Source organism: Falco biarmicus, chromosome 7 (assembly GCF_023638135.1).
Source record: "Falco biarmicus isolate bFalBia1 chromosome 7, bFalBia1.pri, whole genome shotgun sequence".
Taxonomy (NCBI): domain Eukaryota; kingdom Metazoa; phylum Chordata; class Aves; order Falconiformes; family Falconidae; genus Falco; species Falco biarmicus.
In genome coordinates, this window is record NC_079294.1 from 72,572,583 (window position 1) to 72,594,358 (window position 21,776).

The window sequence follows — 21,776 nt, forward strand, 5'->3', positions numbered from 1 at the left end:
AGGGTCCCCCATGGCCCCAGCACAGGGTGGCCACCTTGGGTCCCCACAGGGCTGGTACAGTGTCTCCGTGGTCCAGCACAGGGCGGCCATCTTGTGTCCCCACATGGCTGGCGCAGTGCCTCCACAGCCTAGGACAGGGTCCCCAGCGTCCCCAGCACAGGGTGGCCACCTTGGGTCCCCACATGGCTGCCAGGGTGTCCCCATGGTTCAGCACAGGGTCCCCAAGGCCCCAGCACACAGCGGCCATCTTGGGTCCCCATAGGGCTGGCACAGGGTCCCCAGTGCAGGGTGGGTGCCTTGGGCCCCCACATGGCTGGCAGGGTGTCCCCACAGCCCAGCACAGGGCCTGCATGGCAGGTCCCCGTGTCACCAGTGCATCCCCAGTGTCACCAGAGTCCCAGCATGGAGCAGCCATGATGGGTCCCCAGCATCCCCAGCAAAAGGTCCCCATGGTCCTGGGACAGGGTCCCCAACACCTCCAGCTGGGGGTCCCCAGTGTCCCCACAGACGTGACACAGGGCGCCCATGCTGGCTCCCCACACAGCTGGCACAGTGTCCCCACGGCCCCACTGCAGAGCGTCCACCTTGGCCCCCCCGCACCCCCAGGGCTCAGAGGCTCAGGACCCTCCAACGTCGCCCCAACCGGCGCCAGTCTGTGGGGGTGAGCTGTAGGGGGCGCGGCCTCTTTAAGAGCAGCGGGACGAGGCGCGACGCCTTTATGCGCGGCGGGCGGGGCGCGGGCCCTTTAAGGCGGCGGCGGCCGCTCTCCGCCTGCGTGCAAAAAATCGCAGCGCCTCCCGCGCCTTGTGCGTCCGCCAGAAAAAGGAGTCCCTGCGCCCCGCCTCTTCCCGCCCCCGTCGCGGGGCGGGCGGCGGAGGAATCTGTGGCGGGGGGGCGGAGGGCGGTGCTTCGACCCCCGGGATCACCTTGGCGGGGCGGCGGGGCGGCACGCAGAGCGGCGGCGGCTCTCGGAGAGGACGCGTGTGAGGCGAGGTCGGGCGGCGGCAGGTAACGGCGGCCTGAGGGCCAGCGGGCGGCGGCGAGGGAGCATCGGTACCCGCCGCCATCGGCTCCTTCCCGCCGCCGGGCCGGGGTCTCCCTCAGTCGGCGTTGAGGGGCCGCGGGGCGGGGGGGGGGGCGCCGGGCACGTGGCGCGGCCGCGTCCCGCCCAGCCTCGGGCTCGGGAGTGCCGGCCCTGCCGCTCTGCCGGGGGGGAGCCCCGGGCCGGGGGCCGCGGTGGGTCGGTCCCTGAGGCGTGGTGCCGGGGGGCGGTGCGGGGCCTGGGCTGCACCGTCCCGCCCGTGTTCCTGATGGTCGGGCCGGGCCTGAGCCTACTGGGAGGCTGAGTCAGATGGGGACAGAGCGGAGCGCTTCGCCGCCCCCCCCCCCCCTACCCGAGGGCCGTTGGCTTCCATCAGCGTACGGCTCGCCAACACCAGCAGTGATGCTGCAGCCTCTGTCCTCCCCCCCCCCCCCCCCCCCCCCCCGGAGGAGAAGGCCCCTTCTGAATTTATCTTCTTCCGTAATTATGCCTGCTTAAACACGTCCAGTTGATTTGGACAGACCCTTGAACTGTGAAAACGTCCGAAACGTGTTTAAACCCTCTTTGCAGGGCTAGCTGGGCATGAATGGTGCTTTTGTGGGTGGACAATGGCAACCTCCCGACTGTCTCCTCAGAGTAATAAAAGTAAACTGCAGTCTCTAAAAACCTGCTTTGGTCTGATAAGGCCACTGGTTATTGGTGAGGCCCGGGTTAACAGGAGTCGGTGCTCTGCAGAGGTTTGTGCAATTTTAATGTCTTTGCTTTCCAGTTAAGTCCTGTTCCTGCGAAGGGCTGCTGCTAACTGTGACTTGCCTTGGTCTAAAGGTTGGATGACAAAGAGTTTTTTTGTTACCCTGATACCTCCAGGGAAACTCGAGGGCTTGTGCAACCCAGGAGTGCTTAATTAAAAAAGAAAATTAACTCCTAAGCACATAACTTTATGCCTGACATCCCATTCATAAAGCAGAACTTAGGCTAATTTGAAGGAGTTAAAAGTTTGGTGGCCTGACGGGTCATGCTGATGGCAGCTCATTTCCCAACCATCACCAGGTTAACGAAGGCCTTTCCTTCCGAGGCAGGAAGCTCTCCTGTGAGCCACGTGTTCGGGGATTCTTGCCTTTGAAACCCTTCAGAGAAACTTCACTCTCACTGAACAACAAGCTTGTGGAGGCTGCGGTGCTGCCTCGGAGCCTGTTGCTCTAGCAGAGCAGTCTGCTTCTTTCTTTACTACCTATCTCTTTATCTGCCCAAAGCCATAAATTTTGCCAAAACCTTAATTTATATTGGTTAGCTGGACTGGTCCAACACTGTCTTTAATTAGTTTTCTAGACCCCAAGCTGATAGTTTAACTTGATAGAAACAAAACATTTCCTAGGCTGGCTGGACCATGTGCTGGGCCTTGTATCTCCGGGCCGGCCGTTCTCCCTGGGGAAGATGGTGCCGAGGCTGCCGCAGCGCGTGGTGGTGGGTGGCACGTAGGGAATGGGCCTGCAGTACCTTGCTGCTGCCGCCCGGCGCTGGGCGCGCACCAAACCTGCATCCTGCAGCTGGGGGTGTAGGAGAGGGATCTGTCCTTCCACCTAGCTATATTTAAATGGAAAAAAAAACTCCCTGAACTTTCTTTTATAATGCAAAAAAGACTTTTCCAATTGCCTTGAAGGCAACTAGGTAGTCTGCTCGTGTGGGGCCAGGCTGAAAGGCTCCTTGTCCTCTGTCACACCAGCATGCTGCAAGGTGAAGTTGGTAGGTGTGCCTGCACTACAAATACCCTCGAGATAAGTCTTTCTTCTCACCAGTTATGTGATGCTTGTCACCTCGACTCAATTTTTTTTAAGTCTCCTGTATGCCTGTGCCCTCCAGGAAGGGCAGGCTTGGCTATGGCGAGGCTAATCCATCTGCATGCAGGGAAAGGGCTGATGTGGCCCAGTGCTGTGCGGGCTGGCCTGACCTTTCTGTCCCACATAACTCATTTGCCAAAAAGCTGGAGAGGCATCTCTGTTGCAGAGCTGTGGGTCAATCCTGTGGAGCTGTGGCTTGCTGTCGGGGACAGCATAGGCCAGCTGGGAGCAGGTGGTGGCTTCTGGGTCCCGTCCAGCATTGCAGAAAAGAGATGGCATTTTGGGGTGGCCATCTTGTACTTACATAACGGCACAACGCCACCTCTTGCAACAGCTGCCCAGGGGAGAGCAGGTTGTCCTCCCTCTCGGGAGAGGAACTGACAGGCTGTGTTAAAAGCCTGCTTTGCTGCAGAGCTGTGTTTTTTTTTTTTTTTTTTTTTTTGTTGAGTGCCTTTAGCTTCTGGAATGAACAAAGCTGATGTTTTGCTTAGGCTTTTTTTGGGAATCTGAAGGCCTGCCCGGTTTCATAACCCTGCACTTCTCCAATGTAAGTTCTAACTCAAACCATTTCTGCCTCTGGCCAGGGACACTGGGCGTGAGCAGCCTTATTCTCCCATCTTCAGAGAGGTGGTGGAAGTGAGGCAGACTGATAAAACCTGAATCATCGCTTGCCACGAGCCTCCCTGCAGCTTGCCTGCAACTTTTACAGGCAGTAAAACATTGTTCAGGGTGGCAGTGGTTAATGCCAGCCCTGCCTGGGGACAGTCTCTGTGAGGCCTGCTGCTGCAGTTGCTGCTTCCCTTTGTCACTGATAACAGCAAAGGCTTGGCCCAGGGTAGGGATTGCTGCTGCCGCCTCTCACAGCACCTTCGGATTTGGATCTGCCCTTGGGGAGGGAGTTTAGAGTTTCTCTCAGCCGACCTCAGAATGAGCTGGCTGGGTTTAGTCACCTCACTAATGCAGAACTGGTAGTTGTGACCTCAGACGGCTCTTTCTAGAATATTCAAGAGCCAGGGAGATACCAAGCATCTTTGGGATGCCCTGCCTGAAGCACAGGCAGGCCAAGTAGTAAATTTGGGCGTTTAGTCATTATTCCTTGAGGAAGGAATTAAGATTATTCAGTGCTGGAAACACTGAGGCTTTCTAGGGTACCCCTCCCTTCCTTGCCCAGCTCAGACTGAGGGCTCTGTCTTTGGGTTTCCTTGAAGTTCTTGCTCCTCTGATTTTTATTTTTTTTTTTTTAAAAACCAAGTCTGGACTAGGGGGAAATGCCAGACATTCCTGTTACATTTATAAGACTGGTTCTTCCAGTGGGATTCAGTTGATGCTTTGTAAATACATGTAATGGGAGGCAGGAGGAAGAATTAAAAAGCAAAGCTTGTTGGTAGTGGGCATGGTGCTGCGGGCAGATGGGTATTTGGGATACTTCTTGGCTGCTGCGTTTCTGCTTTCGCCCCTGGACAAGGTCATGGTGTCTTTGATTAATTTTTCTGAGCTCACTGAACTACTGGAAAATCTTGTGAAGGGGATTCTGACTGGAAACATAATTTTACTTTATTTATAAAGTCTTCAGGTGGGTGGGGGATTTCCATGAGATGGGGAGAGCTCACGTGCCTATTTTTAAAAACTTCCAAGTCATGCTGTGGATGTAGTTTCTGTCTTGGGATCCTGTTGTTTCATATTCCTCTCGTTCCCAGAAGCTGCGCAGACCTGCTCACCTGCTTTTGTGTAGAGGCGATTTCCCAGCAAAGGCTTATATTTTTTTGGCATCTAGAGAAGCCAGTGCTGCTTTGCAGGTGTTGGAGGATGCAGCAGCAAGTGTTAGAGGGCTAAAACATAATGTTTCAGGGCTGACCAGTATATTTTCCTATAATAATGGGACTTTGTCGGGCTTTTTATGTGGGCAGACTTTCTTGTACTGACTCTGGTGAGTCAGCAGCTTCTGGCAGGGCTGAGAGAAAGGAGACTTTGCCAGGGCAAATTATAGTTTTCACTGGCCTGACTCCTTTATGCGGCATGGGAGTGAGGCGATGGTGAGTCAGGGCCGCCTGCAGGAGGATCTGCACGATCCGCACGTACGTGGGGAAGGTCTGCAGAGCAGAAGTGCAGAGGGGAGGAGCGTCGGCTCGAACAGAGCCTCTGCGTGGCAGGCTGGCAGGGCATCTCCCTGCCTGTTCCTTAGAGGCATGGCTTCGTTCTGGTCAGCCCTGCTAGCTTTGGCAAAGCTTTTGGGTTTATTAGTGCCTCTGTTTCAAAGCTGAATACACTGAGCTGGCTGGTGTGTGCAGCTAACACCATTTTGTGATTTATTGGATTGGGCTTTTTGTCTCCTTGGGGCAGGCAGAACAAAACCCCCCTGCTCTATCCCTGCTTTTGGCTGAGCAGCAGCCCATGTCTCTACAAGTGCTGCGCTAAAAGCATACCTTATAGGTGAAGGCAGCTTATGTTGAAAGAGCAGCCAGCTTTGAATATCGTCTGCATGCCCAGGGGATGAAGTTTGAAGTCAAAACTAGTGATCTGCCCATGCCAGTAGCCACTACTTTACATCACTCTTTTTGAACACCAGCAATCTAGCCTGGGCAGGTTGAAGAGGACAAACAGCTTTTAGCTGCCACTGCTACTTGAGGAAATGATTGTATTGCAGCCTGAGGTGTGCAGTTAGAAATGCCTGGGGGCACCAGCGCTGCTGGGAAATGAGTGTCCTCCCATTCCTGTGGACAGTTAAGCTTCAGTTGGGGTTCTTCTTGGGGCTGCAAGCTCTGCGCCTGCTGTTGTGCAGACGCTAGAGTCCTGTAGGGGCAAGCAGCTTGAATTCAGACAGGTTTTTTTATCCAAAATTTGGAAAAGAAAAAAACCAACAAAACAAAAAAAACAACCCAGTTTTAAATCTTGTGGTGGTTTTCTGTGGCCCTGGATGAGGGGGAATGCAGGGGATGGCCTTTTCAGTTGAAGAGGGACCTTGAGCATATTAAAGAAACCTTCAGTCTCTTACATGTTCTCTGCCAAGATGGTGTGTTTAAATCAGCTCAAGTCTACTTGCTTGTACAGGTTTGAAGGATGGGTTTTAAGCTTAGGCAGACTTTGCCATGATTAGGTGCTTCTCAGCAGAAGATTGCCTGTGTAAGAGCATATCTGCAGTCACACTAGCACCAAGCTGCCCTGGTCCCCAGTTGCAATGGGAAACAGTCGAGGCCTGTAGGAGAAATGACTCAAGAGCTGGGAGGGAGGAGGCAGAATCTCTGCCTGCACACTCAAGTGCTTGAATTTTGTTGCGTTGTGTAGCTCCAAGGGAAGACTGGCAATGAAGAGAAGCTATGAAGGGAACATCTGCATAGAAGGCAGGTGAGCTTTGGGTGGTGTACGTGGGGGATGACATGGAAATAGAAGTGTGTCTTGCCTGTATCTACGAGTCTCAAATAGGAACATAAAGATAGCTCGACCCAGTAGCAGCTTTCTTGTTAACCTCCATATTCATCACGTGGGTGTGTAGGTGTCCGCACCTGATGAGCGAGTCTGGTGATTCCTAAACCTGGCACCGCTTTGTTCTCTTCTAGACACAGGATTCCAGCAACAATGTCGAAGCACCATGATGCAGGGACTGCTTTCATTCAGACCCAGCAGCTGCATGCTGCCATGGCGGACACCTTCCTGGAACACATGTGCCGCTTGGACATTGACTCAGAGCCAACCATTGCGAGAAACACCGGCATTGTCTGCACCATCGGTAGGTGATTCCTAGATCGAGAACGGCAGCTGTGATACCCCTGTGTTGGTGAAACTTAAGAAAATTGCGAGAAGGCTTCATCTTTCATCCCTTGCCAGGGATGAAATTGTGTGTTGAAAGAATATGATTTTCCTATGTCTGCCTAACCTGTGTTATTGCTAGGAGCAAATACAGTAGCCAGGGAAATCAGAAGTGTTTAGGTTCTGTGCTCCTCAAGGCACTTTAAAACAATCTTTGCTGCTGTAGAGATGGACTGCTTCAGCGCTTAGCAAGTCTGCATCCATTTCTCTTCCACATGAAGCAGCCTGGCTTGTGTGGGTTATCTCATTACTTTTACAAAGTTAATATTCAAAGTATTTCTTTCTCCTAGGCCCAGCCTCCCGCTCGGTGGAGAAGCTGAAGGAAATGATTAAATCTGGAATGAATGTTGCCCGGCTCAACTTCTCTCATGGCACCCACGAGGTAAGGGTGAGCTCTGAGCTGGGATGGGCCCAGCTGGGGCTGTGTGTTTGTGCCTGCTGACCCTGTCCCTCAGGAAAGAGGGAAATCCAGCTTTGTCCAGACCAGCCTTAGTGTGGGAAGGTGAAACTTAGCTCTGCTTTTGGGGAAAGCATGCTGGTTGTACATACCGAGCCTCTGTAATTGCTGGTAATATTTAAGTGTGCTTTCTGAGCTGTATTGAAAGCAGTTCGGGTTGGTTCCACACCCTTCTATACCGGGGAGCTAGGTACCTGAATATGACACTTGTGTGCCAACTGCTTGCCATGAAATCCTTCAGTTCTTCTTCCTGTCCTGTTAGCTGTACAGGGCAGCTGCATCTCAGTTAATAGCAGAAGCTGAGGACATTTGTCCCTCTTTTGTTGAGCACCACTGCACAAGTACACAACTATCAGTGGCTGGTCTTGCTTGATTTGTTGCTGAGGGTTTTGCAAGCAGGCGATCAATGAATAACCTTGTCTCAAAAGGATACTGTTAGTGATTGGAAGTAATTACTGTGCCTAGTTCAAAGAATTTAATTCCTGGATTTGCTCGGCTAACCGGCTGCCCTGGTTGTGTTCCTGGCAGTCATGAAGCTAGCACACCAGTACTTGGGAGGTGGTGTGGTGAGCTTATAAGAATAAGGTCAAAAGAAATCAACACTGTTTGTGGCAGATGAGCCCTTACTGATATAAATAGAAGAGGTCCTCAGTGGTACTGGAGGAGCCAAGGATCCCATTCCAGGTTGCCTGGAATGCCACTCTGAGCCTTGCCATAGAGTTTTTTCACCCTGGCGGCCCTCCAGCTTACGAAATGTCAGATGGTAGCCAGTAGCAGCTGTAGGTGTCTTTACTTACTGAACCATGGACCTCGCGGTGTGTAACAGCTTGGCCTCTCACCCTTGTGGCCTTTAAAGGCCACAGGGCACTGTCAAAATTGAAAGGTCTGATGCTTAACTGCAGACGGCCATCAGACCTTGACTAAATGCCGTGGGTAGTGTCAGTGCATGGGCTGCAGTTAGCAAAATCTGCCTAAAGAGAGGGTAGCGTAGAGTAACCCTGCCTCTCGGTAGTCAAATCCTGCAGCTGGTTGGCTTGTGGGCCAGGTGGGTGGTTCGTCAGAGAGTTCGTGGCCAGACTGAAACTGGGAATGTTCACACTGTTACTGCCCAGCGGAGCTGCTGCTGCGGTTTGTGTATTTGTTAGCTCAGGTCAAGGACAGGGACTGTGGCTTTCTGCTTTGTGTGAGGTCTAATTGCACATTTCATGCAGATGAAGTTAAATTACAGCGGAGTCTGGTCTTGCTGTCACCTCCTGTTGAGTTTGACTGTCAGCCATAGCCAGGCTTGAGTTCCCTCCTGGTTCTTCCAGAACACTTAAGTTTCCAGTGAAGCCCCAAAGAGTGTTTATCTGTTGAGTGCTTCTGTTTTTACATCCACCCCAAAGCATTCAGCAGGGCTTAAACTTATAACAGATGTGCTTTGACACCTGGCTGCCACCCTTTAATATAGAAAAAACTTTGCTTTTATTTCCAGTTCTGCTTGCATTCCTGTTCTGCATAGGTAACTTCAGGAAGTCAGACTCTCTAGACAGAAGGCAGTTAGACCTCGCTGTCAAACTAAAAATGAGAAATCATGGTGACTGGGCCCAGAGAAATGTAATAGCATTGTTCGGGCAGATTTTCTATACTGTATCCTTCTAGGCTGTGGTTATTGGAAGAGTTGGGGCCTTCTCAGTCCCAACTTGCACTGTCAATCAATAAAAAAATATAATTTTTCCTTCTCTAAAGAGTTAGGGGTTGTGGTATATCTCTGGCTGAGAGCATGCAGACAAACTTTAGCACGGCTTTTTCCAGCCCTGGCTTCCTGGCACTGGATTATTATCCCCACCACGCTGAAGTCAGTGTGTGGGGCTCCAGCGGAGGGGGTGAGTGGCGTGGGAGGAGCTGACTGTTCCCAGGTGAGTCAGGTCAAAGGCTGTTGGCCTGTGGCACAGAGGGGAAGGGGTATTTCTTATCTACAAAACTGTCAAGTGTTACACAATTTGCAGTCAAGGTTATCTCTTAATGTTGTTTAAGCAAGTAAACTAAACTGATCTGCTGGTCATCTGAAGCGCGTTTGTGGTAGTTGGGGTGGGAAACTGGCAGCACTAGTAAACTGCTTTTGCACATGTGAAAATTCGGAGGTTGAGTGCATGGTGCTGGAGTCTTGGAACTTCTAGCTGTGATTTCTTTGGCTCTCAAAATAAAACATAAATACTTAAGTGGATAACGTCCTCTTTATCTTTAGGGGAAATGTAAGCCAAAGAGTTGTAAAAAAGCTTGTCCATCTGCTCGCCTGTGGGACTGATAAGAGGGGTCAGGCTGGAAGTCTGTAGGGGAGTTGGCAATGCAGAGAATGGCATCCTCCCTTCCATGCTCTGATGGGAGCAGAACAGCCAGGTGGGGCAGTTGCTTAGCTGTGCTGTCCTTCTGGCATTCAGGAATCTTCCCATGCACATAATTGCCCAGCTGCCAGTGTTTTGCCATGCTGAATAGGCAGGTGTTCAGCAAAGCTTTTGAAAACGTTCTTCCCAAAGGCCTGTTGGTTGGTGGGCCACCTTCGAATGGCAAGTGTATGTCCTGATGGAAAATCATTTCAGCCGAGTGCCTGGATGCTCTCCTTGAGTTGTCCTTCTAGGATTAGAACTGGGGGCACTGAAGGCAGAGCTAGATAACTGCCAGGCTGTTTCATGTGGGGAAGGCCTTTGTATCCTCTTTCTTGGTTTTTTGGGAGCTTAGTCTGAATAAAATTCTCAAGCTAGAACTGAAATTGAGCATAATGTGAGAGCAGAGCTGTCAGCTTGGGTAGTGTTTAGGGTGCGTAGTGATACTTTCCGTAAGTGGTGGAGTAAAAGTGACCTGAATGTTTCCATCTCTTTCCTTGCCAGTATCATGAGGGCACAATCAAGAATGTGCGAGAAGCTACAGAGAGCTTTGCCTCTGATCCAATTACCTACAGACCTGTGGCTATTGCACTGGATACTAAGGGACCTGAAATACGAACTGGACTCATTAAGGGAGTAAGTTTTTTTTGTGTTGGTTTTTTTTTTCCCCCCACTGTGCAAGACTAGATAGTGTTTTATGCCTGTGGCCTTTTCCAAACAAAAATGTTTCTGGGGAATGAGGTTTTGACAAACTGCTGCAGGCTGGAAGGTGGTTGTGTGCTGCTTTTTACTGATTTTGCTAAAATGCATGGCTGTTTTGACACAGAGTGGCACAGCAGAAGTGGAGCTGAAGAAGGGTGCATCACTCAAAGTGACCCTGGATAATGCCTTTATGGAGAACTGTGATGAGAATGTGCTGTGGGTGGACTACAAGAATCTCACAAAGGTTGTAGAAGTAGGCAGCAAAATCTATGTGGATGACGGTCTGATTTCCTTGCTGGTTAAGGAGAAAGGTTGGTAACCACCGTTCCAGCTATGCCTGCTTTTTTCCTCAGAGCATATTTGTGCTTTCCTTCCAGTAACTGGTTTAGCTTGCAATTGTATGTTAGAGTACATGGTTCTAGCAGCGAGATATTGCCTGTAATCCCAGAATGTGTAGTAAGATGGAGGTGAGGCTTTTGGGGTGCTCTGTTTGGTATTCAGGGCTCCTGTGTACAGAAGTACAACCTGGCAGCTTTTTTTTTTTTGGAGGGGGCTTTCCCAGCCTCCTGCACACAAGCAACAAATGGCATCTTTTCCAAGAACAGCACAGAAGCAGTTTTAAATCAGTCTGCTGTGCTCCCATAGGTAAATTGCAAGCTTGTGTGTTAGATAAATCCTCTGAAGAGACCGGTGATGTGCTGCTTATCATGTGCAGTTGCTGCTGGCACTGCTGTTCTCGGGCAGGGAGGTGGTGTGGGAGCTGGTGTTGGGGAGCTTCCCAATAAGCACTGACCGTGGGAATGCCTCTGTTTCAGGCACTGACTATGTCGTGACAGAGATTGAGAATGGTGGCATGCTTGGCAGCAAGAAGGGAGTGAACCTGCCTGGTGCTGCAGTTGACCTGCCTGCAGTCTCTGAAAAGGACATTCAGGACCTAAAATTTGGTGTGGAGCAGAATGTGGATATGGTGTTTGCTTCCTTCATCCGCAAAGCTGCTGATGTCCACGCTGTCAGGAAGGTGCTAGGGGAAAAGGGAAAGAACATAAAGATCATCAGCAAGATTGAGAACCATGAGGGTGTGCGCAGGTGAGCTTTTTGCAGGTGACATTTTAGGCTTGCCCCCCTGTGTCAATGAAAGAACAAGGCCTTTCACACTAGTCAAAACTCCTGCTCTCTGGCTTGCCAGCAGCAGCAAACTTACCAGTCCAAGTAACAAGGTGGCGGTGTGAGCCATTGGTTAATGCTGTGTGTGTGGGACTTGACGTGGCTACAGTATGAACAGAGTAACTGTCACGCACCCTGAGCTCATGGGGACAGTGTCACAATCTCCTTGCATCCTTGGAAAATCTGCAGTATTTTTTTGTAGTGTGTGAGAGCTCAAACTTGCTGTTCTGGATGCAAATTGGTCAGCTAATGTGTGGGAATTCCCAAGTCTGTTACAAACTATCAGACTAAAATATCTGGGAGCAATTCATGCTCCCCTCGATCTGTCTTTGTATAGCTTTAGAAAGCTTTATATAGCACTCTATATGTGCTATGACTTGGTCTTGTTTTTCTTCCTCTTACCTTGGCATTACAGGGTACCAAAATAGCACCTGGAAAGCTCATGCACTGACAGCATAGCTGCATATCATGCTCCAGAATGATGCTCCCTCTCAGAGCGGGGGGACAGAGCAAACAGGAAGGTGCTCTGCAGAACAAGTAGGGTAACAAACCTCTTCTCTTGCTGTCAGGTTCGATGAGATCATGGAGGCCAGTGATGGCATTATGGTGGCCCGTGGTGACCTGGGAATCGAGATCCCTGCTGAAAAAGTCTTCCTTGCCCAGAAGATGATGATTGGACGCTGCAACAGGGCTGGCAAACCAGTCATCTGTGCCACTCAGGTACTCAAAACAGTGTTAGCTTCAAACTGCTGGAGTCTGGCAGGGTGTGACTCAGTAGCTGTCACGGCTTGCTGGCGTTTGCTGGAGGGTGAGATGCCAAGAGCAAAGAGGTTTTTCTCATAGCTGCATAGCTTATCTTGAGGCACTTCTTTTTAATGTGTGTTTGGGATCTTCCCCAGTAAGGTTACAGGACCTCTTGTGTGGCTGCTGAAGGTTTTACCCCTCAAAAAAACTCATGCAGTACAAGCCTTTTGGGCTGACTAAAAATTCCAGAGAAAAACTGCACATGCTTTGCCTTGGCATCTTGCAGCAGCACATCTGTGTCCAACAGAGAAGACTTGCTAAGGTTCCCAGGTACCTTACATGGTGTGCCCACGCTGCAGCAGTCGGAAGGGACTGCATAGAAGATCCATCGCTTCATTATTCTGGGAGCTGTTAGTGAGTGAGGGAGGGCTGATGCTCAGCTTCACTGGTTCCAGTAGGGATCATGTGTGGACAGTCCTCAGGTGCTGGGAGGGCTGATTTTTTGTTTTTTTTTCCTGCCTGTGCTTGCTCTGTGTGCAGCCTGTGGAGGTGAAATCTGTCTCAAGACAGTAGAGTTAGACAAGGTCCTGGATTTACAGTGGCATGTGCTCCTTCCTCTTCCTGTATTGCTACAGAAATGCTGCTCCAGGTGGTGTTTCATGAGGAAATAAGTGCTGTTTGCCCAGTGGTGAGCTGCAGCTGGAAAAAAGTTGAGCACCTGAGGGGGATAGGAGAGCTGGCCAGGCTTTGGTGTGTGGAGTTACACTAGCTTCTGGGAGAAGGGGGTGGGAAGGGCTGACCTCGTGGAAAGCTCTTCAGAGGTTTTCCTCTCTCTTCAGAGTGGGCGCTTAGGAGGTGGTGGTGGTAGCTGTTCTGAGTTTACTAGCCTGTACGTAATATAAGGAACTTGAAATCTTGTGTTGGATGAAGATGGCTTTAGTTGGTGCAGACCTTGCTGTATACCTATTTCTAGGCAGAAAAAACAAACTCCTAGATGCTAATTTGGGAACATGTGGCTGGATTTGAGCTTCTGTAAAGGTGTCTATTGTAATCCTTGGCTCTAGAGAGCTGAGAGTTCCTTGGACCAAGCCCTGTGCTGAAAAATTAAATTGAAACATTGGAGTATTGTCTGTAATGTTGCGTGGATTAAATCTCCCTGGAAAAGGAGTAAATCTAGAACAGGTACAAAATTTAAATGGGTTGTTTTTCTTGCTGGTAGATACTTGAGTTCAAAGCTTGTTAGGGACCAGGCTGCTCTCTGCCCTGGACCCACAGAAGTCTTCTCCCGGAGTCCTTAGGCTTCATCCTATCTTCTGCCCTGTCCGTGAAGTGTATTGAGGTGCACTCGTGAAAAAGCAGCTGCTTCCTTCTGCAGTGTCTTGATTTCTTTGGAATTTTTCTCTTCCAGATGCTGGAAAGCATGATCAAGAAGCCTCGCCCAACCCGTGCTGAGGGCAGCGATGTTGCTAATGCCGTCCTGGATGGAGCAGACTGCATCATGCTCTCTGGAGAGACCGCCAAGGGAGACTACCCGCTGGAGGCTGTGCGCATGCAGCATGCTGTGAGTACTGTCTTTGCTCTGGTGGGGAGCCTCTCCCACAGGTTGTCCTGCATCTTCTGTCTCAGCCAGGCACCTGAAGATACACATCTGTGTGGTGCTAGATGGCAGCACCTGTCATTACTTTGGACTGCTTTCTTTGTTCACACACCTGCTGTGGGTTTTTCTTGACCTAGCATGGTCCTACGGGTCTGAAACCTCACTTTGTGTGCTCCAAACTATTGTCAGGCAGAGCGGAGAACTACTCTGTAGTGCTCTGAAATCTAAAACTTCAGATTTCTCCAGCTAGTTTTGTGTGGTTTTTTTTTTTTTTTTTAGGGGCAGGGTAAAGGGGTTTTTACTGTTACCTTGGTATGAGTTTCTTCAAATGCCTTATTCGTTGTGGCATGTTAAGTGCCTTAAACTTCTCCAAGGTCAAGGAGCTGCTTAAGCTGTTTATCTCTAGGTAATGAAAGGTATTGGCTGACTTCTCCATGAGGGGTGGGGGAGGCTTGCAAGTCTGATTTACAGCACTGTTGCATTCAGCACCTGGTGCGCTTGGTGTTGGGGGTGTTTGCTGCATGAGTACTGACAGCACCATATTTTTGCATGCCCAAACTGCCAGAAACCTCTGCTCTGCTTTGAGTTCACCCACCTCGTGTTTCAGCTGATAAAAAGCCTGATGTCAAGTATTTAAAAGTGTTGCTTTTCCCCAGTTACCAGTGCTGTGAATCACAGCAGTGATAACTCTCACCAGTTTTATTTGCAATTCAGGTTATATAGATTAATCAACTCAGCTAGTGTGTGTTTGCAGTGCATTATGTAAATATCTTTTACCTCTAACTTGTCAATATGGAGTGGTGGTTTTTGCCTGTGGGAAATGCAAAATGCCTTGATAAGTTACTGGGCAGTGACTACTGGTTTACAGGCTGAATGCTAACGGTGCACCTAAAAGGTTCTTCCTCAGTTTTCACTCCCTAAATCACAAGGGTTGACTTTCTACCAGGAGTTAGAAACTTGCTGCAGCAAACCTTACACCTGGGTTTCCATTCTGGCATTAATTTTTAGAATCAGGCAGGCTGTATGGTACCTGTATCCTGAGCTTAGGATCTGTTGCGCATGCTTCCTTCTCCCTGCAGACCCGAGGACAGTGGTGTCTGCTCTGCCAGGCCCGTGGAGAAATGCTGAAGGCTTTAACCCTCTGTGCAGAAGATCAAATACAGATTCACTTTATTTCGTGTAACGTGGTGCAGACAGCAAGGTGCTCACTCTGTGATGGTGGGAGCATGTTCCCATACAGTTAGGATCTTTCTTCTAAGCTAATTCACTTGGCATTAGTTGAGAGGACCCCTGCCCAGCAATAGTGCCCTGAATAACCATGGTCTGAAAATCTGCAGCATGGCCAGAGCAGATTTTGATCTGAAGTGGTCAAGCAGTCATAGCAGGGAGAGATCACCTTATCCCTGGTAAAGAGCAGCTCCGGTATGCAGTGCCTGGCCTGAAACTGGTGTCAGTTTGGATTTATATATTTGTTAATCCAGTGCTGCTGTCAGAGTATTCCAGGGAAAGCTCCCTCTGTACTGAGGTGCTGGCAGCAAATGTGGGCTGTGATACTGAATCAGGGTCTGTGCTCTGTAGTATCCGTGCACCTCTCTAAAAGGCTTGACCTGCCTGTCCCTGGCCTGTAGTCATTTTGCTTTGTGATCCCCTTCCAGCTAGCCTTGTAGAAACGAGCTTGCTCTTCAGTGGATGGCATCTCTATGGCAAAAATGCCGTCTGCTTTGAGTTTAGTAGCAAGCTTTCAAACATGGGGCAGGCTGTTTCCTGCCCGCTCCCTTCCAATTCCGGTCCATGATCCGCAGTTGTTTTCAAATGCCACGCTGGCCCTGCTGTCTAATGGGGACAAGGCTTAAATGGCTTCTCTGTTTTCCTTTGTCCTGCCTCCACCGTGGTATCTCCACCTGTGTACCAACTGGAAACCCTTGAGCCATTTTTGTATGACTGAAGCCAGCTGTGCTGTGGAATTAAGAATTTCTGTGCCTTTCTGCAGCCACTGTCAAAGCAGACATGTGTACGCATACCCTGTAAGAACTGGGGAATGCAGGTTTCCCTCTAAACTCAGGTTCACTCTGGGTGTTATGCAGAGTGGCCTACCTTTGTAGCAGGAGCTGAAGAATAAACTGCCTGGCTCTTGTTCTTGGAGTAAGTTTCTGAGGCAAATACTTCCATTTTATCTAATGGCAAGTGTAAAGCCTGCAGCAACAAAACTGACTGCCTCAGGACTAGAGTTGGCACTGGACTGCTGTTCCTGTCTGTCACATATGTCCTGTTATTTTTAGACATAAGATACTTAACTACTTTGGCTTAAACTGATATCTCTGGAAGAGGGATAATTCCTAGCATCACATAAAATAATTCATTAACACTAGAGAAGCAAAATTCTTATTTGGAAGGGGTCTAACTACAGAGCTTTCCCTATTATGGCACTTCAGCCTCTGCTTAAATGTAAACTTGTCATGCTTTGTGTAGCAGCTGCTCACTTTTCTGAAGTAACTGGATGAAGTTGTCCTTGAAAAGATGATCAACCTTCGCATGCTTTTCCAGTCTCTGCAAGGCACCTTTATTGGGTTGTCAGGGGCTAGTACAACCTTCTGTTAATGAGAGCTGTCTTTTAAATGTGAGAGACTCCCAGCATACTGGGATGAATAGGTTACTGAACCTGTTGCAAGTGCTTGGCCTGAACAGAAGGCCTTTGGTTGTGCCTGTACCTCTTGTCTGGCACAGTACAGACACCCCAACATACAGGCTGTGACAACCCTATAAAAGGAAGTCCTCTTCCTATTGATCTCTATACCGAAAGGGAAGTTGGTGTAGCACCTTGAGGTGAAACTTCATTGGCTCTCAAGTTAAACTAAACCTAATGAAGCTGAAGGAGATGGTCTCCCAACTTCAGGGGTGATGTTGAAAGTGCATTGCTTGCATATTGGCTCCACAAAGAGAGTTCCAGCTGTGCTGTGTGGTGTTGGGACAGTATGAAGTGGGGTCATGGAGCTACAGAGATTTCCTCTTGAGGAACTGTAGGCAGGACCATCAGCAGGTTGGTAGATGCCATGAGAGTCTCTTGAGGAAGTAATAAACAGCTGCTGCACAGCGCAGTCTCACTCTGAGCTGGCTTGCTCTGGTCCTTGAAAAGCAATCTGTGTTTGCCTGTTCTGAAAGGATTCAAAAAGACAGCAAGAATGCCACCTTTGAAAGGCCTGCCCAGTGACCAGGGCCTACCAGTTAAACAGTGTGGTGGGCCAGCCAGCGCGGCTGTGGCGTGTTAGACTGGGTTGCATTCACCAAACTGACAACCTGAGAGCCAAAAAGTTTCACAGCTTGACCTTTAATATTCTCTTGCATGCATTACTATGACAATCAAGCAAATGAAAGTGATCTCATGTTACTCTGGTGTATCTTTCCTTCTTTTTCTTTCCTGTTTTCTCCTCCTTCCCTCTTACTCGGGCCTGCAGATAGCTCGTGAGGCTGAGGCCGCAATGTTTCATCGTCAGCTGTTTGAAGAAATTTTCCGCCTCAATGTTAACAACAGGGACCCTGCCGATGCCATGGCAGTAGGCGCAGTGGAGGCCTCTTTTAAGTGCTTAGCTCCAGCCCTGATAGTTCTGACCGAGTCTGGCAGGTAGGGCTCCGAGAGGGGGCTTGGTGCCAGTACGTTCCATGAGCAAAAGCATGCTCCCTTCTAACACTGCAAATATTAAGCAAGCAGCTCACTGCTTCGGTACCAGCCTTGCATAACTGCTGTGGTCTGAGTTGACTTCTGTGTGGCAGGGAGGGACTCCACGTAGGCAGGAGCAGAGCGAGAGTGCCTGGCAGTTGGCATGAATGTCACCTGAGTGTGGGCTTGGCAGGATGAGGTGACTCAGTAGGTGCCACCAATTTGGAAGAGAAACCTTGAAAACTGAACGGTTCCTCTGTAAGGGTGTGCTGCTCAGGTGGCTGAGCCTTGTGGCCGTCACCACAGCGTGCTGAACTAAATCTGGGCTTGCTAATTGGTAACTGTTAATGTCAAAAGCTGATGGTATTTGTGTGACGCCTTCCTGATAGAGCACCTCACCTTGCCCTGTGCTGCCCTGAGTGACTGACGTGAGTGTTGTCTTCCCGAACGCATGTTGCTCTTATAGATTGCCCGGGAGGCCGAAGCCGCCATCTTTCACAGGCAGTTGTTTGAGGAACTGCGTCGTCTGACTTCCCTGAACTGTGATCCCACGGAGGCTGCTGCTGTTGGCGCTGTGGAAGCGTCCTTCAAGTGCTGCAGTGGGGCCATTATTGTCCTCACCAAGTCTGGAAGGTAGGAGGTGACAGGTTCCCTCAGATCAAGCCCATTTTGTGACAGGGTGGGGGAAGGAGACTCAAAAAGATGGCTTTGAAAGACTAGAGCTGTCACAGTGAAGCCCTGGTTTTGGCAGCAACTGAGCCCCGGCCGCCTGCCTGCAGTGCTGGTTCCTCAGGAGATGGGCAGACATCTTGAACATCTGCACATACGTAACCTCCAAGTTCCTCAGCCGGCCTCTGCCAGTGTGGCATCAGCACCGAGCCCTGCCTCCCCTTGCTGTTGCAAATGGCATCTCTGCCAGCAGCGCTGGCTGGAAGAGTCAAGGGGAAATAAATGTTGCAGCTTTGATTCAAACTTCTTGGCAAGAAATCCTCCATTTAACAGTAAGACACAAGTTCAGTGGATGCAGAATCTGTGGGGGTTTTTTTTGGGTTTTTTTGTTTTTGGTTTTTTTTTTAAATCAAGGTCTCGGATTTTGTAGTAGCATCCAAATTATTGGTCCCTTGCTGAACCTTTTGGGCATCAGTCCTGCTTGCCTAAGCCCAAGGGGCAAAGAGGGACTGCTTAGCCTATAATTGTTAGGCAGGGAAACTGAAAGTACTGGGAATTTTCTCTTACAGGCTTCGTTATGCCTGCCTGCACATAATCTTGCTGAACAGGCAGGCCTCTGGCAGGCACCCAGCAGCCAAGTGCTGCCTGCACTCAGGTGAGCTCAGTGCCTTGGCTGCAGTTGAGAGACAACAACGCAGATGCACTGGAACTATATAGTTTGGGATTCCTGTCCAGTGACAGTGACAACTGCTGAGTAGAGACTCACTCTTCCAGTTTTGGAAAGGGAGCTGAAGCCTTGCTGATCCGATTTTTCATCTAGAGGAACTTGGGCTGCCCACTCAAAGCATGTCTGACCATAAGTCTCAGAATTCTTTCTGGAAGACAATCTGAATTTCTTACACTGGATTCAGACCAAAAACATAGCGCAGCATCAGAGATGTGATTATATGCACTGGGCATGGTCTCCCTGAAGATCTGGACCACCGGTGAATCCTTCACCTAAATTTACAGCTTAAAATGATTTGAAGCAGCCACTTTCTGCAGAGCTGAGGAGTGACTGCAAGCACTGAGTTTCTGGATACCCTCGTGCTTCTAATATTTCTTTGTAAAAGGTTCCAGTCTTACACTTGACCTTTTAAAAGAGATTTGAACTCTGATATTTGAATATTTTTAGCTGTGGATTCTGTTACAGCCTTTGAGTACCTGGATCTCCTAGAGCTACGAGGAGATTTCTTGGACAGTGTGGGAAGGATTGTCTGAGAGGTGGCACGTGTGTTTGGGTGCTTCAAGCAGACTGCTACTGCCTACCTTAAGCAGCAATCTTTGAATCTGAATATTGCAGAGTTTGGCGCCACGAAACAGGGCTGCAAAAGCTACTAGTGGAGGTACCGGCATGCTCATCAGAAAGATGGAGCTGTAAATGCCAGTGCCTTGCAGGTTTAACCTCCATTTATTTGCCAATGCCCTCTGCAAGCAGTGCCTGGGGAAAGGGAAGCTGTAGTCCCCACCCAGGGTGTGCTGCTTGCTATTTTAAGGAGACTCTGCCTGGCTTCCCATTTTGGCCTCTGTTGTGTTTGCTTCCTGTTGGGCGCAAGAGCGGAGCTCTACGGAGGAGCCGGCCTGTTTGCTGGCTTCAGCAGGTGAACGTGGCTGGGAGGCAAATGGCTTCCTCCTTGGCAAGCTTTGGGGAGTGCTGCTGGCATGGGCACTTCCCATCCCATAGACCGGGAGCTCCTCAAAACAGAGGGAACTTGCAGGGACCCCCACTGAGATGCCAAGGCCCAGAATAAATGGCACCTCGCCACCTTAACATAGCAACAGAGACAAATAAAGGCTTGTTTTTGCGACCAAAACACCCAGATGGCACTTTCTAAACTTGGAGGCAAGGTGAATTTCACCAGGGGCCAGACTGCTCTTGGTGGTGGTCTGTCCAGTTGCCTAATTGAGAATTCAGCAGAGCATCTGGTTCGTTGGTGAGCTTGGCTCTTGTAGCATCTCCTGTGGCCATCTTCTGTGTCCCTCCAGGGGTTTTGTGGAGCCCTCCAGGGTGACAGCCAAACCTTGCTGCTGCTTGTGCTCCCGTTGGCTGTACACAGGCTTCCTCAGGTGGCTGTGCCTGCAGTGTGGTGCTTCACCTCCTGGTGTGGTTTCCTTCTAGGTCAGCGCACCTGGTGTCCCGGTACCGCCCGAGGGCTCCCATCATCGCCGTGACCCGCAATGACCAGACGGCACGCCAGGCTCACCTCTACCGGGGCATCTTCCCAGTCCTGTGCAAAGAACCAGCTCATGACTCCTGGGCAGAGGATGTGGACTTGCGCGTGAACCTGGGCATGAACGTTGGTGAGTGACGCTGCTCTAGCCTCACGTGGGGAATGGGCTGGTGGGCTGTGGTGGTGCTGTTGGGGTTACTGGTGGGGACAGGTGACCAAGCGAGAGTAACTGGCTACCTGTGTGGTAACAGCATCCAGTTGGGAAATGGGGAAATGGTAGTTGCATAAGCACAAGTGCATCCGGTTGGGAAATGGGACAGTGCGTTTGTCACAGCTGCCTTAAAATAGGTTCCAGCAGAAAACCAGATTAACAGCCACCTCAAGTGCTTGAACTGTGGTGCTCCTTGCTCCTGTGAGAGAAGCAAAGCCCGGAGTAAGGAGACTCCTTTCTCCAGCTCCTCTGCAACTCCTGTGCTGTTGAATTTCACTCTCCGTACTGCAGAGGGGCCTGAGCAGAGGCAAAGGGTCCCCAATGGGTGGGCAGCAGGAGTACAGGATCCTAATACCGACCCAGAGCTGTGGCTGCTGTGGGACAGGCTGCCTGCCCCCCTCTGCACCTGAGTGGCTTGGGGAGGGGGTGACAGGCTTGCCATGTGGCAAGCTGGTGGTGGTGGGACCTGAGCTTCTGATGCCTCCCTCTCTTCTCTCCTAGGCAAAGCGCGTGGGTTCTTCAAGAGCGGTGACCTGGTCATCGTGCTGACGGGCTGGCGCCCTGGCTCTGGCTACACCAACACCATGCGTGTGGTGCCTGTTCCCTGAACGACTGGCTGCAACCAGCAACCACCTTCCTTCCCCCTTTCCCTCTGCTCCCCTCTCCCCTTGCATTAGGCCAGCCGTAGCTTGCGCTGTTCTTGTCCCTAGAGTGGATGTAGGTTGCTAAACACCACCCAGTGCAGTAGCAGCAGGGGGAAGAGACCTTAAATCACTAAAGAAAAAATATACTTGAAGTGTTTAGTTTTTTTAAAAACCTCTTCCCGTAGTGAAGTCCTGCCCTGACATATGTCCTGTGTGCTGCTGGGAGCCCTCTGAGCAGAGGGCCTGCCCTCAGCCTGTGCGCACCCTTCCCTTGCGGAAGGGGACAGGTGCCCTGTGGGCAGTGGTTCTGCTGTGACACTCCTCGAGCTGCTGCGCACCCCCCTCCTATGCAGCCACCCGCTGTCCCAGCCACAGCCCTCCCTGCAGACCAAGTCCAAGGTGCATCCAGCGGGTGGTTCCCAGGGCTGGGGGCAGAAGAAGGTGTTGGCTCCCAGCACGCTCCACCTGTGTGCAAAGAGCTTCCCGTGCTCCCCTCGCAGCGCCCTCCCTGTTAGTCGTGTTTCTTCCCCGCCCTGAGCCTCCCCCCCGCACTCCGACGACCCCCGGGGCGGCAGAGCACCACTGTTCATCAATAAAGAGAAGCTGAAGCACCGACCGGCCTGCCCTGTGCCTCGGGCTGGGAGGGGGGAAGGGCGGCGGTCGGGGTCCTGCTCCT

At 50.7% G+C, this 21,776-nt stretch overlaps 1 protein-coding gene across 3 annotated transcripts; it reads left to right on the top strand.

Moving 5' to 3' along the window:
* Positions 1-849: 849 nt before the first annotated feature.
* Positions 850-21,715, top strand: PKM (pyruvate kinase M1/2). 3 transcript variants are annotated; one of them, XM_056346488.1, is made up of 11 exons: positions 850-1,008; positions 6,435-6,604; positions 6,975-7,066; positions 10,009-10,140; positions 10,331-10,517; positions 11,022-11,292; positions 11,940-12,090; positions 13,523-13,675; positions 17,164-17,330; positions 20,194-20,375; positions 20,958-21,715. In XM_056346488.1, the coding sequence occupies exons 2-11, from the start codon at positions 6,454-6,456 to the stop codon at positions 21,062-21,064; spliced, it is 1,593 nt and encodes a 530-aa protein (XP_056202463.1). In that variant the 5' UTR covers positions 850-1,008; positions 6,435-6,453; the 3' UTR covers positions 21,065-21,715. The 3 variants fall into 3 exon arrangements, with proteins under 3 accessions (XP_056202463.1, XP_056202462.1, XP_056202464.1); XM_056346487.1 differs by lacking the exon at positions 17,164-17,330 and adding an exon at positions 17,833-17,999; XM_056346489.1 differs by lacking the exons at positions 850-1,008; positions 17,164-17,330 and adding exons at positions 6,091-6,222; positions 17,833-17,999.
* The last annotated feature ends 61 nt before the right edge of the window (positions 21,716-21,776 follow it).